Genomic DNA, 17,239 nt, shown 5'->3' with positions numbered 1-17,239 from the left:
CTGTGGAGCAGATGAAAACAGATTAAAATTTTTACCTATGGAAGCAACATGCTGGTTTTGGCGCGAGAAGTGAAGGCTCCACTTGCGTGGAGCTGCCGGCCCTGGTGAGTGCTGGATGGCGACTGACGACTCTCCCTGGCAACCCGGTCAGGGAGGGCTTGAATTCCCGTGGAAAGTTGCGGAGTGCGGGAAGATGGTGACGGCCAGTTTCGTGACACAAAAGCATTTTAATCAACCTGTTATAATTATTCATGAATATTAAATACATAACAAGTTTTAGTTATTTCTCTTAATGATAATTGCATGTGCACTATGTTCAGATTGCGCATTGCCACACCCGGCCGGGCGCTCGCACAACACAGTCGGCCGTGACTATAGCGTAACGTCGTTCGGTGCACTGCCCTACCCTACTCTACTTGACACTTGCGGGTATGTTCATTACACTTGACCTAATTCAGGTGTTGAGGACACATAACGGCCTGTGCTCTCAGATGGAGCACCGACGGCGGCGTCACCTATAAGAAACACACACCCAGATAAATACCAATATATTGTAACAAATTAAATAATACATCCAATATGTGTTAATTATTGGGTGTTTCTACTGTAATAAAGTAATAAAAGGCAGTACTCACCAAACTTTTGAGTGTATTATTCGCACTTTGCAGAATATGAAGTTGGAAGACCTTATATTTACACTAACATCTGATCATTCAAAGAAACTAGTGCTGCTGCAGTGGCAGAATTATGAACTGCTCAAAAAGTACCAATTATTCGACCTTGTGCTGCTATCTATTATGTAATATATGTAGCATCACATCTAATAAATATTTGGAAGAGTTGTAACATGGGTTAACATTTTTTTTTGTCTTGGGCCAAAGTTACCCTTAAAGGACCAATGTTACCCCAACTGACGGTATTTAAAATTTTCAATTATTATTAATTTTATTATCATTAAAGTGTACAAAATGTATTCCAGGATAGTTTCTCTATCATAGAGTTTCATTTGTAACACCAACATGTTCGGTACATCCTCCGATGATAAAAAAAAAAAAAACTACATTCGAGTTAATGGTGACAGATGTGGTTTAGCCATCTGGATGAAATCAACGAAAACGTTAACTCTGCATATGTGCTTAATTTGGCTACCAAAATAGCAACGAATAGGATACCAAAATTCCTTTTTTCTTAAAATAAGGTACTGGCCGTGTCCTATCATGCACTAGGAATATTATTAGACTATAGTTGTGTCATATTGAATACCCAAACTTTATTTTTAATGTTTTGGAGTATCTGTTCTGTGGGTTTCACCTCAGTCATGGCGCTAGAATGATTTGCAGGATTTGGCGCCCCAACATGTGCCAGATTACCTATAATATGCTCAATTGTGGGCAAACTTAGTAAGAAATTCATTCATACAATATGTGATGTTGAGATCTGCTTTTAACTTTTATAGATTTAAAGCAATTTAATTATAAGTGTTTGAGATTTTAGGAAAAAATTGGTTTAATTATAAAACTTTCTCTCAAGTTGTCATCATGTTGTAATGCTTTATCTTTGGAAAATGAACAGCTGACTGTTGAGTGCTGTCTGCTTGCGATATCTGTTACTGGACCTGGAAGTTGAGAAGTGTCAGCCAATCAGAGTTCTTCGGGGAAAGTTGTCTACCTGATCGTCAGTGAGCCATCCGTATTGGACGTACGATTATGTTGGTGGCGTGTGAAGTGTTTGTGATTTGTGTTTAGGGCGTAAAATGAGTGAGGGCGTTTCTGCAGAGATATTATATGAACGTTGATATAAACAGAGTTGTTGGAACGCCGCGATTGTTGACATTTTTTTCAATGTTTTGCTAGGAATAATAGTGAGAGTGTAAATTAGGTGGTGGAACAAAAGTACGCAAAATGGCGGACTTGGAGGCTGTGCTCGCGGATGTGAGCTATTTGATGGCTATGGAGAAAAGTAAATGCACTCCAGCAGCCAGAGCAAGTAAAAAGATAATACTTCCCGACCCAAGGTAAGCTGACACTCCCACGCACCCCACTTGCCTACTACACTTCCTCTGTTGAACAGGTACTCTACTTACGATACTTGTCATATGGTTATTGAACCTTATGTTTCTGTTATGATTTTCGAAGACAGGTGAAGGGGTGTAATGTCAGCTTACTGTTGCGTAACCTTGTTAAACATTTGTATGAAATCTATTTACAAAGTTGAATTTTTTTTAAAATCTTGTCTTACACACTGTATGCCGACACAATTTTCAGGCAAATATTTTTAGTGCTAAGAATCAGAACACTTTAGGCAGTTTAAAAAATTCGTACTGTACACAATAATTACATTTAATATGGACTGCAGTATACAAGTTCGCAATCAAGTGTCATCGATTTTTGACACTTTCCTACAATTTATTATTTGGTATATTAAAAATATCATACAAAAAGGTAATTTTAAATGTGTTGTATGCTATATTTAATGAATATATACTTTATGCATGGATTTAGCATATTTGTTTGGCAGCCTGTGTGGACTGCGGTGAGATAATAACAATTAGGCTATAGTAACCAAGTCTATCATTGTAATTGTACCAATTAGCATTTGGTTGAAAGTAAATACGTAATAACCTCGAAAACAGCAATAATGTTGTTTGAAAATTTTCATTAGCATAGCCAAATATATTTTGCACACTTTGAATTTAAAAAATGGTATAGAAATTTTAAAACATTCTATTTTTAAAATTTTTAATGCAAGAACGTGAATCTACTTAGGACATTATCATGCTTCGTATGGATATTCACACCCCTTGTAATCCATTTGTTATGGAAAAATTAGCTAAATAACTTATTTGACAATATTGCTACTTAACACAAGCCTTTGCATTTTTTATGGCTGATCTGACATAATCTAACCTAGGATGCTAACTTAGTCTTCTAATGTTTGATTTTAGGTGAACCATTTAACCAAGTCTAGATAAGCAAATCTGTGCTGACCTGTGTTAGGATATTATTATTATTATTATTCACACCTGGAAAAACAATCAATTCTCTGACACTTTTGAAAATTTACAGCATATATCACTAAGTACACTTTGTTTCAAATAGGAATCAAATTTGCTATTAATGCCTATAGACACTTTGAGATTCGGTGCTTTACTGTAGAAAGTAAATAAACTGACAAAATGACAAATATTTTCTTGATACCAATAATAATAATAGGGTGATTTTGATTACGTGCAGTTTTTTTTTTTTTTTTTTCATAAATTCCGAAAATGGTATTTTAAAGCTCATGTTGATTACTGGCCCGAAAAACTACTTTTCAGTGTCGGTAAATATGTACAGTCGCGGTAGATGCCAAAAAAAATGCTAAAAATCCGAAAATACTTTTATTCTATGCTCTTTCACTTCCTCTTTTCAAATCAACCGGCGGAGATAAGAAATTCCAAATACTTTATGAGATATTTAATTTTTTAATTTAGCAATACAACGCCCGTTTAACCCTTCGAACGTCGCCATTTTTTATTTTGACGTGTGTTAGTGAATGCGTAATAAATAAAATGGTCGATTAGGTCAGGTCAGTTACATTATAAATACTTTCAAACTAAGCGGACATTAAAAATAATGTGAATTTAATTTAATTGTTCTTTAGTTTTAAATTATTTATAATGTAACTGACCTGACCTAACAAAACCCGGACAAATGATGAACATTAACAACTCACGTAATTTTTTTTTACTTATTACTTGCGCAACAAGATCCAAATAAAAAAATAATACTTTAAAATTAGAAACGCTAAAAACTCACCTAAGTTGGAGGCGGGTACATTTCCTTTGCCACTATAAGGAAATGATGTAGTCGTTCACGGCAGAAGTTGACCGATTAATTAAACATCGTATTGAACAATAAATGAATAAATAATCACGTATTGGTGCATTTGAATACTGACCAATCACGGAATAAATAATCACCTATTGGTTCATTTGAATACTGGCCAATCACGGAACAGTCACGTGACAAAATTGTCCAATAAGAAACATGATACTCGTAAACAAGAAACCTTATTATCTATGACAAGAAACAATGGTAATAGCCGCATACTATGCAGGTATTGTGATGAAAATTAAAAAATTCGATATCTCCTAAAGTATTTGGAATTTCTTACCTCCGCCGGTTGATTTGAAAAGAGGAAGTGAAAGAGCACAGAATAAAAGTATTTTCAGATTTTTAGCATTTTTTTTGGCATCTACCGCGACTCTACATATGATGAAATTTAAAAATTCGATATCTCCTAAAGTATTTGGAATTTCTTACCTCCGCCGGTTGATTTGAAAAGAGGAAGTGAAAGGGCACAGAATAAAAGTATTTTCAGATTTTTAGCATTTTTTTTGGCATCTACCGCGACTGTACATATTTACCTCAGTGTCTACAGCGTTCACACTATTTTGCAGTATTTATTTTAAATGTAGCAGAACTAACAAACTGTTCAAACTGAAAACTGATGGAATGGTGCAATAGCCTACTGTTCAACAGAATTATGAAGGATAGTTAAAGAAGCTCAAAAATATGATTTTCTTAAATTATTTACTCCCCCCCCCCCCCCCCCCCTTTTTTTTTTAAACTGAACAGCCGGCTAATATACTGAACTACCGTAACTTCTTTGCTAGAGTTCTGTTGTGCTTGTACAATAAACTTTGTCATTTTGTTAACTTATAAAGTAGCACCTGTTCTGTAGGTAATGTACTGGCTTACATGGAGTGTGAATGGAGCAAGGTACTCGTACACATACATATTTGTTTTATTTTGTTGTTTTGACAAAACTTATTTAGTATTATGGAATCTTAAGTAAACACTCCTTACCACACACATTGATATAGCAGAATATGAGGGGGAAAAATTGTTAAGATACTATGTGTTAACTTTGACAGAGACTGCATTTCAGTAAATATAAAATCAGAGTATAATATTTTCAGTTACTAGGTACTGATTTTGTTTCGCTGTCTGCGAAGGGGTGTTTTGAAATTCCAACTGAATTATCAGATACTTGGTAGTATGAACGGCAGTTAATTTTAGAGAAATATTGGAATATAGAGAATTAAAAATGACCTAATATTGAAGCCAAAATTATTGAGGTAATTTCCGTATCATGTATCAAAAGTTCATCCCTTTATCCTGATGGCATGATTATGTTCATTTTGATTGTGTGGTACATGATACTTTCTGTTTTAATTTAGTACGTCGAAAGATCTTGGACATATCAAAAAATTACGAAATTCTATAAATTATGATAGTAAGTTAGAAATGAAAAAAAAAAATTCAATTCAAGGCCTGACAATATTTGTTTGTATTTTGATATTCAAATTATTTTTTTATGTCTAGGATTAGACATATTAAATTAAAACAGCAAGCATAATGTACCGCTGGATCAATATTTACAGAATCATGCCATCAGGATCAAGGGATGAACTTGATTACATGATAGAGAACAATTACCATGATTAATATTTCAATAAGCTTAAAATGACTTCATTTTCAATCAATAATTTTCCATCAATATTTACTTGCTTCTTATTTGCTAAACCTCACAATGTTAGACTTCAAGGCACTTCACATACAGAGTTTTCCAGAATTCAGTTAGAATTAGAACAAATTTTGGAGATTTCATACATTTTCCCAATATTAGAATTTTTTCAAGGTTGCTAACCTAACCAACTATTCACTTTCTTTACAATGACCTATATGTGCAAAAACCTAGCATTCCTAAAGAAAAAATTGTGTTAATTTAAATATTTAACTCATTTTACATATTATATAGTATGTCCATAAAAGAAAGGCCTATTGATAAATTTTAATAGTATCATTTGTGATAAAGAGTTGGTTCAAGGTCACAATTAAAAACAGTTTTAGATTCGCGCATGTGTGAATACTTACTACTTTTTTGTTTTCTTGCTTGCAGCATCATCCGGTTACCATGTAGTGCATTTAATTGTGATCCCCTATTTGGTAAAAACATCCATCGATAGTATAACCGTTGGATTGGTTGTAATGGTCAAGATGACAGAGTTATTTTTTGCTGGCCTCCACATTCACCTGACATAACGCCATGCAATTTTTTTCCTTCAGTGCTTTATTAAAGATTGTGTCGACATTATGCCGCTATCCAATGATTTGCTAGAATTGAGACACACAATTGAAGATGCAATTGCTTCCATTACTCAGGACGTGTTGACGAAAGTGTGGGAAGAATTGGATTTTAGGTTGGATGGTGCTGTATAACTAAAAGTGCACATATTGAACATTTGTAAAAAAAATAGTTTAGTTTACCTTGAATTTAATGTATGGTTTGATGTAAATAGGCTAAATTAAACTGTTATAATATAACATTAAAACTGGGACATTCATTTATGGACAACCTGTAATATAGTAACAGATCTAACTTATCAATTTTTTACTTTTTTAATCCCTATATCTCGGAAAAACATTATTACAAACACAACTGATGGAAATGCAAAATACTATAAAAATACACAACACAAAAAAATTCACCTTTTTGCGAAGTCACTATCAAAGCCCTTTTTTACTGGTGCGGACATTGTCATTTGCAAAGACATTTTGGTTTGCACTATAAGCTCGATGAATTATTACAATAAATAGGCAATATTGCACAAATTCACACAATATTTGGTATGGAAAATCATTATGAACACACCACTGCCTACCACAACCATCAGAAGTCAAAACTATTTTTAAAGTGTCAATTCTCTAATGGTTCTAATTCAAGTGTATCATTTCAACTATTGAAACACTTAAATATTTCATTTCAAAACAAATAGGCTAATAAATAACACTAACTGTTAATGAGCACTATTTTAGGTAATTGTTCCTTATTGCATATCCAGTTTATATCACCAAAGTTTTATAATTCGTATTTATACAATTAAATATATTTTGATTATGGTACAGTTAACACTGATTACAGCAACGTTTAACCGCTTGATTTATTCTAATATTATATGTTAAAATACAATTGGATAAGTTACATTACAATGTTCCTTATCATGTATCCAGTTTATATCAAAGGTTTATAATACATGTTCTCAAAAGCAAAATTATTTTGGTAATCTTAATGTTTCGAATCACAAAACACATTCAACTGTTTACTTTACTTTAGTTTACTTTCAACTACAATTGTACCTATACGTTACATAGAACATTTTCTTCCGGGAACAATGTTCCTCAAAGTTTAATAAATTTTAGTTTACTTTCAAATACAATTGTATACATTACACAGAACATTTTCTTCCGGGAACAATGTTCCTCAAAGTTTTATAAATATTTTCAAAATCAAATATATTTTTTGTTAATTTTACAGCTTTGTATAACAAACTCATACAATTCTGTTCTTTGCTTTTAATATATTATGGTAAAATACAACTGGATACACAGTAAGGAACAATTAAAATAATTAATATCAATGACTTTTATACGTAAGCTTCTCTGTACAAGAATTACAATATTTGTATAATTTTTTGGAGTTTTCTCTTTATTTGCGTTATTTGACTTATCTCGAATGCATGAAATAGCTTATTTGCAACTTGAAACTTTTGTAAATACTCCTACAGTGTTGTGTATCATTGAAATTTGTCAACATCACAAATTTTGGCTATTTTATTTTATTTTTTCTGTTTTTATTTACATTCTGGTAAAAAATTACATGTCCATTTTTCACAGCAAAATAGTTGAAGTGCAGAGAGAAGTGCTGGGCAGATTCGTGACAAAAAATTTCTAGTTAAAAGACTCTTTTATTCATAAAAGTATATTTTCTGGCTCATAAACATGAATTTAAAACTGTCTTTTTGAAGGAACAATTAAAATATTGATAATAAATTTTTAATACCTTTTTTAAAGTTAAAAAAAGCATTTAATTAGGCTTAGAGCCATTGTATTGTTTAATGCTATGTAAGGTGGGTTTACGATTGAAAATTAAAAATAAGTTGTATGCTTTGGATAGTGACACTATGTATTCAAAGTAGTGGTTTATGATTGTCGTGTTGGGTCGTGTGCGAATCAGCTGTTTAATTAAGAATTAACAATAATGCTTATAGATATTTTATATTTTTCCTTAAGAATAACTGGAAGCATCACAGTAGATCTACTTACAATAATGTTTCCTTGGGGAAAGCAGGTTATGATTAAGTACGAAAGGATTAAATACGGAATTGTATTAGCATCATGTCAAGAAATAAGAAATTACTTACCTAAAAAATGTTGCACAAAATTAAAAAAAAAAAAGAAAGCTCTCATAGTAATCTAAATTTGTTTCTTTGTTTTATAGCTTTGAATATTGATTATTCTAATATGTTTCAGGTTAATTTTTGTTATCATACAAGTCCATAAAAATGTATTCACAATTCATGAATATATTTTTTAAATGCACTGCCATTTTATGTTGGCTTGGAATAGATGATATTAGCATTACATGAAATAGTATTTATGTATTAGTGATTCTTGTTTGTTTACTTGTTCTAGGTTATGAGCTGAATTTTGCAATTTTTAAGTTCATCGGAGTGTTCGGTCACAATGGATAAAAATGCTACATTGAACAAATTAGTCCTTAATGATTCCTAAACGAAATGCACTTCAGAATGCAGTCAATGCCTACAAATATAAAAATTGTGCTTAGATATTACATGGCTACATTGTCACCCGTTTTATTGGTTGGAATTAACGACCAATAATTTTAATCATAAACTGGAAATTCACAGTAATACTACAATTTGTGCTCATCTGTGTACAAGTTAAGTTAATAATTCTTAAGTTTTTCAGTTGTAATCCCATCCTCACATAGTCTGCAACCATGTTACAAAAAAAAAGTGTTTTACAGTGTTCCTGCAGACGAGGAAAATCCAGAAAACAGGAAAATGCCATTGAATTGTAAACATTTCTTCAAATCTTCAAAACCTTGAATATTAAGGGGTGTTGATAGTATCTTGCACAAAAAAAAATCTGTTATTTTTCATCTTAATGTCTTAAAACCAAATGTATTTTAATCATAAATTAATATGGTGTTTTAATCCATGTTTGATTATTACTAACATTAATTAATGTATGGGATACAAAATATTTAATTAACTTTAGTTTGATCACAATCAATAATTGGGTTATTTCATAATGTATTGTTGTTGAAAATTATAACCGTGCAGATTTTTTTTTTTTGTAAATTTCGCATGATAGGGGCGGCATATGTATGTTTTTAAAAATGTTTTTATTGTAATTTGTATTGTATATATGTATTTTTACAGATTATACCACTCAAAAGGGGGAAAAAATTGTTTGTTTGAATAGGGAAAACTGGAAAAACTCAGGGAAATTAGCTGAAGTAAGAGTTTGGGAACTTTGGTTAATTAAAACTATTCTACTTGGTAGTTTGACAGATGACAGATAGTGTCTTGCAGATTGAAATTGAAAGTCTTTAAGTAGGTAGCTTGATCTAAAGTGCTGGTTGAAGCCAAGTTATGCTGATTGAATGGGTATGCCATAATTTTTACTGGTCATGCACGTTAGAGAAAAAAATTTTGAATGAGAAAATTAAAAAAAAATGTATTTGTAGAAAACCTGGAAAATGACAGTTTTATAATTCAAATTCTGTAGCCACCATGAGGTAGTAAATGTCGTCAAAGAGATAGTAGCCTATAGTTCAAAAGTCGACAGTTGTACATGTGGAGTTGCATGCTGCTAAATATTATTTTGTGGTCGGTGAGGGGGGGGGGGGGGGTTAGAAGCAAGCCTATAGTGTTTTGTAAGACAGTAGCTTAGTGTCTATTGACAGTATTATTAAAGTAGTAGTTTTGAAAGAAAAAAATCAATGCTAAAAACCAATTATTTGTAGCAGTCCGTTAATATTAATAACAAGACATATAATAAAGTTTTTTGCTATCCTCAGAGCCAGAATTTTAAATTTAATTTGATATAAAAAATTATTGATAAAAATGGTTGAAACCAAAATGTAATTTTTCAGTAATACTCCTTAAAAGGAAAAATTGAATATTTTTAGATGATGCTATTGAAGTACAAGAAGAAAATACTTTTCCAAAATTGTCAGTTCTGAATTTTCCTTAACAAAATAAATCTTTCTGATGCATTAAAAAAAAAAAATTCATTGCAGTATAAAGTTTTGTCTAAAACCTCTGTACTCTATATTGTACAGCTGAAAACAGAACACGCCAAAACAAGGTCAGCGCTAATGGTAGAAATCGTGCATTGGTAAGAGAGAGTAAATCATTAAAAAGCACACAAACTAAGGATGAGACATGCTGAAGAACGTTAAGTAAAAAGCATTTCTTCCAAGGTATTTCTTTTGATACAAAATTTACAACACCAAACTAAATTTCAGCATTAAGGGGCCTCCCTAGTAGCATCAGAAGTTAGCGGAACACTATGTTTTTAAAATAATGATGGGACTTTATTAATCGACACTACGAATCTGAAAATTTTTCACCCACGAGAAGATAATACACGAATTGTCTGTATACTTTTACATTTTTGTTTTTTTCTATCAAAATATGAAATAAAAAATCACCAACTTGTCCAACTTTGGGGCCATTTTATACTGCTTAGGAGAATGACAGAAAGAAAGTACAAGTCTAGAAAAAAAGATAATTTTTTTCTGAAGAAATTCATGTATTTAAAACATATAGTCATCGCTTTGAATTCCGAGATATCTTTTCCACAATTTCTGCAAATCCTGAAAGTTTTCCACCGTCTCGTGCTGCCGCTCGGCGAAGCCAGCTCGCCGCCCACGGCTCAGGTAGCGTGGTGGAGGAACCCGTTCCCGGAGGGGAGGCAGGCTACCTGTGTGTGCGTGCGTGCGTGAGAGGGAGACAACCCACAACCGGCACCGGTAAAAGATAATCCCCTGACAGAAAGAAATTCTCAGAATTGCTTTTAGTGTGCCTCGCCTCAGTACCATGTGCTCGACTTACTCTGTGACTATATTCGTGTATCTCTAAAACATTGCTTTTGTTTAAACTACAAATATCCTAAAGCTTACCATACTAGATCATGTATTACGAAATAAAGTATTGAAACTAATCAATCAATACATTGAAAGTTGTCCTACAAACTATTTATTGGTGGCTTTACAGACTCGCTAGCTAATTCGACAAAATTTATATTTAATTTTTAACATGAAAATACACTTCATTGTTTTTCCTTTTATTTTTAATAAAAATTCAAGAAACAATTATTATTCTACCCAATATTTTTTAAAATTTTTTAGTTTTCCAAAATGATTTTACACATCTTACAACGCCGGGGAAAAATTTTATACTGGTATTAACCAAATGGTTAACTATTTACAAAAGTTTTGATACTTAAAAATGTAGGTTTTATATAAAATGTATCTTAAATTAAAAGAAAAATCGTATTTTGAAAACTAAATGTCATTTTGCTATGCTTTTTGATTAGATAGATATCTGATTGTCTGCACTGTTTTAAAAATGTTCATTGAATGATAAATAAAAAATAAAAACTAGGGAAGTTCTATATTAAATAAGCTAGTCAGAATTATGTAAATGTTCCTCCTGGCGCAGGAATCACGAGGAGGATTGAAGATGAGGTCAGTGACCGATCGCTCACATATGTAGTTATGGATGGTACGTTATTAATTACAAAATTCAAAAACCATTTTGAAGTTAAAAAGTATAATTAGTGGCAATGTTTAATAAAGATGACGTAAATTTTCAGATAAACTTATTTCTACAGCTCAATTAATTAATAAGGGCAGGAAATAAATTTTTTACAGCAATTATACAAAATTATTAAAAAAATTTAAACCACAATTAATTTATCCAAAAACCAAAATTAAGTAAATATTGCCCACACATTACAACATCCACGAAAGAACCTTAAAAAATTATTTTTGATAGATGCATTATTTTGCATTCAAGTTCTTTATTTTTTAATACTTCACCTACTTATAATTGTTACATATTTGGCACATGGTCCGTCACGCCCAATTAAAGGGCCTGAATAAGTATAAACTTAAATATTTATGAGTTAAAACAAAACATAACTACCTATATGTAACGGATGATCAAAGAAATTGTGAAATTTTGAAAGCTTGTTCTGTTTTTATATAGTACACAAAGCAGTTAAACCATAAATTATTTGTTGCTGAAAAAAAATAATCCTTAACCTTTCATGCTTTTTTCATTTATTTTTATTACCACATATTTCCGTTGAAGTAATACTTATATATATAACAATACAGCAATCTAGAAAAAAAATTAAGGTAGCCTTATTTCAAATATGTTATGATAGACGTTAGTTAACTAAGAATATAAATTCGCTTTACAACCACAGCTTGTACACAAGTCGTAAAAAAAACATGGTTCTACTTACAGGCCGTATTGAACGTAGGGTAGGTTTATGACAAATACAACAGCAATAAACATATATGGCTGAGTCTGCTTTCATGTACACTTTTTTTTAAGTTATCACTTTTAAAGCGGGTAAAGGGTACCTATCAAGTAGCTTAGCATTACCCAAAGTGAATGTCGTGCTCCAGAAAATGTTCGAACTATGTAATATTTGTATCACTGTTGCGTTACAGACCTGCAACTTTTTTCAGTGCGCGATGTCACTCTCATGTAAAAATATGTCGTGTTTAGCGCAAACGTGTTCGAATGAATCCACATCGAGCTGCCAAAGAATACCTATCGATGTCGGCAACATACATAAGTATACAAACCAACGTTTACAAGTGTATTCATACGTAAGTATAAAACTGGCGGTGGGCCATGATGCAGTTGGTTCTTCGCGTACAGTCCACTGACGGGATAAGAAGCGTCAAAGATCTTATATGGCTATTCTGTAAACTTGTATGTCATTTCACTGCCTGCTTTAGACAAACAACATCCATTACTTTTAGCTTTGGCTTGAAAAGAATTACTCCGGCCGGCTTTCTTATATGACTTATTTCAGCTCCTCGTGCGACCAGTGTGTATAATTTGTCCGCGGCCTTATCTTTGGGTGAAAGTTATTTGTAAGATAATTTGTATCGGTAATGTTCATCATGTATTACATAACAATTCGACTTAGATACGCACATGTGTTTTTAAAATATATGTTTAATAACTTGCAATACAAAGTATGTGTTGAATTTCATGTATTGAATTTTTTTTACATTATGTACGAACATAATAATCACAATATTTCATGAGAAATTTTTAAAACATTTTACAAAGCAATCTCTAATTTCTTCCACACCTCATGGTTAACCTTACTATTTTATTTCATGTTTCAGTTGATTTAAACTGTTTGGAATCATAATATGACGGACATGAAGAATATTAGTTTTAGTAAATTTTATGAGAGGATTTACTTATTACATTAAATATACTTCAATTTTTACCTCAAAGGAAAATAGTTGCATATCATTAAATGATAAATATTTGTTTCCCATTAATATAGTTTATGAACACAACTTATTGTTATAATACCTACATTAGTTAAATTGTGTTTTTGTAATGCTCTCCTATTTCAGTAAAATTTTTGGGCAAATTGAATAGCATATAGTCGATCTTTAACATAAGCTTTTGGAATACATAAATATAATAAATTATGTTCTCGTGATTTTAACAATTAAATATTTCTTCGCATGAAAAAATTTACTAACTAAAAAATATTTCAGTAATTTATACTTAAGGACTAAAAAATTTTATTTTTATAATATAATAATATTGTATGTATGTATACTTTTCTGAAAAAAGTAGATTCAAGAAAACAAATTTTCTTTTTTTAATTTTGTTCTTGAACTTACTTGACAAGCGATATTGAACTTCAACTTTATACTTTCGGTATAGCACTTTTCGATTTATTTTCTCCAAACGGGAATTAAAAGTAAAGAATAAATAACATTTTCCTCTATAATTATTGCAGCCGTATACTGAAAAGTTTAACTTTCCTTTATTTGCATGATGCGGAGCTCCTAACTACACAAAATTTTTGTTATTTATTTTGAACGTTGTATTTATGTTTCCTTACAAACTTAAATGAACCTCTTAACATTTAATTTCATCAAAAGTTATACAATATAAGTATCAAGTTAAAATATTTTTAAGTGTAGTTGTGGCTATTTTGTTGTTGAAAATGACAATCTTAAGTTTGAATGAAAGTGAGATATGATAAAATTATATTTGTAGTTAAAAACATATAATTCATTTCAAATTCAATCTTTTGTTACATGCATATTTCCAAATAAATTTGACAATATATTAAATTCTATGCATTTGAATCTATTCGTATATTCTGCAGCATTAATTCCTATAAGCAAATACTTATTACGTACAATGTACTTTTAGTCCTGTCGTATAGTTATGCAAAACATTGTATCAAAAGTATTGTTTCTTCTATGCGGTTATGGTTGAAAAAGAAAAAAAAGTAATTTAATTTATTTTTAAATTGGGTTGTCAGTAAGAACACGTATTTAGTGTAATATGACATATATTATTCTGTTCATTGAAACATTACTATCGATAACTCTATTTTAGATTTATCTGTCTATGTTATATTTCAAATTGATTCTTTTTCTTCGGCTTATGACAGCAGCAAATTTTGTTTTATCGCATATGTAATGTTTTTATGTTTTGCATATTATAATTAATGAGTTAGTATTGTTGGCGGGTGAGGCTTTTTCACAAATGGACGCGTTCTTGGCGGCTAGCAGGTAGGACGCGTGTATTACGCAGGCTGGATAGGGAAGTACGACTGCGGGCGAGCTCCATGATAGAAGCAACGGGAGAAGTAGCACTCTGCTATTTGTATAGGTTGGGATAGCTGTGCGAATGGTAGAACAGACCACGGGACTATGGTGAGGAAAAAGGTCCCAAGCTCGACATCCCGACGATGAGACCGTTTACGAACTGTCGATGGATCATCAGGAAAGTTAACAACTTCTTCAGAAACTTGAGTCCCTCTTTCAAAATTCAGTTTAATACCTGGAGATGACTATATTCAGTGTTCTACCAAGCGAAGCATACTCTTAATTCATTACTAGTTGATGTTTAATATTTTGACGCAAAATAAAATTGTGAATCAGCTTACTTTGCTCATGCCAGCTTTTACAAGTTTTGTCAGAGTTAATTAAATGAATAAAAATTGTGTCCCTTTGTTGCTGGCTACCCGCAAGAAATTATCATGGTGAATAATAATAATTTTAAGTCGACATGTAATATTATGATTTTTATGGGATTGTGTTTTGGAAATGGTATGTGTAACTGTCTTGTGTATTTTATTACATTCATTTCACGTAACGAATTGTCTGAACGTAATATTATTGTTTGTTTGTTTTAATATTTCGTTTTATTGAACAACGATACATAGTTTGCCGCTTCGAGCGACTACAGAAATGACAATACAATTAGTTTACAGTGTTACAAACATTTTAGTTTCCTCTACTGTACATGGGGCGAAATTTTTTTATGTTATGTTTACTGAAACCATTTTACGCGCTAAGTGAGATGTTGCGATTGAGTAGAAGGGAAAATATGTCTTAAAACCCTGCGTAATGTTATGAATTCCATTCATTCGTTTACTCTGTGATCCGGAGGGTCTAATGTTAAGACTGAATACATGTGCACTTCCTCTATGTAGAGTGGCTTCATTGAGATGAAAGCAAAGCTCACGTTGATGAAATACTTATTAATTAAAAAATAAAAATGTTGTTTTATGCTTCAATTTCTGTTAGTGTCGTACACAGATTAAAAATGTAATGCAGAGTTCCTCAGTTTTATGTATATTGAAATTTGCTCATGTGTAGAGTAGTTATTAAAAGCATAAAAAACATATATGACGAATTGTTGTGTATTATTTCCATTAGGCGTGAGGTGACCATGAAAATAGATAAGATTTTATCATTATGTGAAATCTACATTTTAAATGTTGGCGTTTAAATATTTATGAAAGCGTGTGATCTTAAAGCACTATTTATCTATTTAGGAAGTAGGTAGTTTCTTTGATTTTAGAAGGTTTTTTTTAAACAAACAACTAAATTAATTCAAAAATTTGAACTACTGCAAGCAAAAAATACTTTATTCCATTTTTATTTTAAAATTAGCCATTGTATTCTACCTTGCTTACACTCTATTATCGAAAAAGATTTTTTTTTGACAGAGATGAATACCGTAAATTAATACACAAAACATACATGTTTTCGTATGATACAATAACAGCTTGTGACAGTGACGAAACCAAAATTATTTTGATAGTTTGTATAGAAAATCCCCAACAGTAGTGGTGGTATATTTAGGGATTTCTTTGTAGATGGGTACTATTCCACAATAAAAAGGAGTTATCGTCAATTATCAAAGCAGCCATATTTCGTATCTTCTTTGACAGCCTAAATACAGCACCAAATGACGTACTTGGCTAAAAATTAATTCCAGCTGCATGCGTAGATTCCGGGAGGAGGGGAGAATCTCAGGGTGGCCCGAACCTCCCTGAAATAAAAAAGTCCGTCTGAGGGGGCCCGCTTGCATTTGCAAAATCTTCACGTTATCCCGTGGGCCTCATGGGAATCCTACAAATTTTCGCCCGTGATTCCAGCTATACATTTCACTGACACCTTGAGCACAACAGTCAGTGCACACTGAGTTCTTCCATACCACCCGCACTTGTCTTCGATAAAATCTGAACTCAGGTGGATTCAGCGTGACTGACTAAGCCTGCAGTCTGAATCCACCTGTAGGCCGCTGTTGCAACAGCTAAGAAATTTACACTGCTCGTAGTGAACAGTCTGTATGTAACTCGAAACGGGATTCCAGTTCATTCGTATATACTTATTCATCTTATTATGCAACGTTAAAGTCATTTAAAAAATATGCAAAAATAAAATAAAATGCTAAACATGTAATAAGAGCCAGAAAATAATAATATGCAGTAATATTTAGTGTAACTAAATACGACGTGAACCCTAGAATACAAAGTTGACGATGTGTCGTTGGTGGGAACACTTGTTTGTTCCTGACATTTTTTTTCTTTACAGAATTTAAAAGTGAGTTTGACATGCACTTTTTCTTCAGGAAGTAAGTTAAAAATTTATTTGTCGTTATTGTGATTTAAAAAGTTGATTTGTGTCTAAGAGTAAAAATAAATAATATTATTTTCATCATTTTATTCCCAGTTTTATTACTCAATTATTAGTAGGACGTGATTTCTCGTCGCGGTGCGGAATACTTTTATGAATGAAA

The 17,239-nt window shown here is 31.8% G+C and overlaps 1 protein-coding gene across 1 annotated transcript in view; it reads left to right on the top strand.

Annotated features, from left to right (window-relative positions):
- Positions 1 to 1,574: 1,574 nt before the first annotated feature.
- LOC134539813 (G protein-coupled receptor kinase 1) overlaps positions 1,575 to 17,239 on the top strand; it is a 253,192-nt gene continuing 237,527 nt past the window's right edge. Inside the window, exon 1 of the mRNA XM_063382098.1 lies at positions 1,575 to 2,014. Within this exon, the coding sequence (XP_063238168.1) occupies positions 1,902 to 2,014 (113 nt within the window). The 5' untranslated portion in view covers positions 1,575 to 1,901. The remainder of the gene's footprint in view (positions 2,015 to 17,239) is intronic.

This window comes from Bacillus rossius, chromosome 16 (assembly GCF_032445375.1).
Source record: "Bacillus rossius redtenbacheri isolate Brsri chromosome 16, Brsri_v3, whole genome shotgun sequence".
NCBI lineage: Eukaryota > Metazoa > Arthropoda > Insecta > Phasmatodea > Bacillidae > Bacillus > Bacillus rossius.
This window is presented reverse-complemented; position numbering and strand designations above follow the sequence as displayed.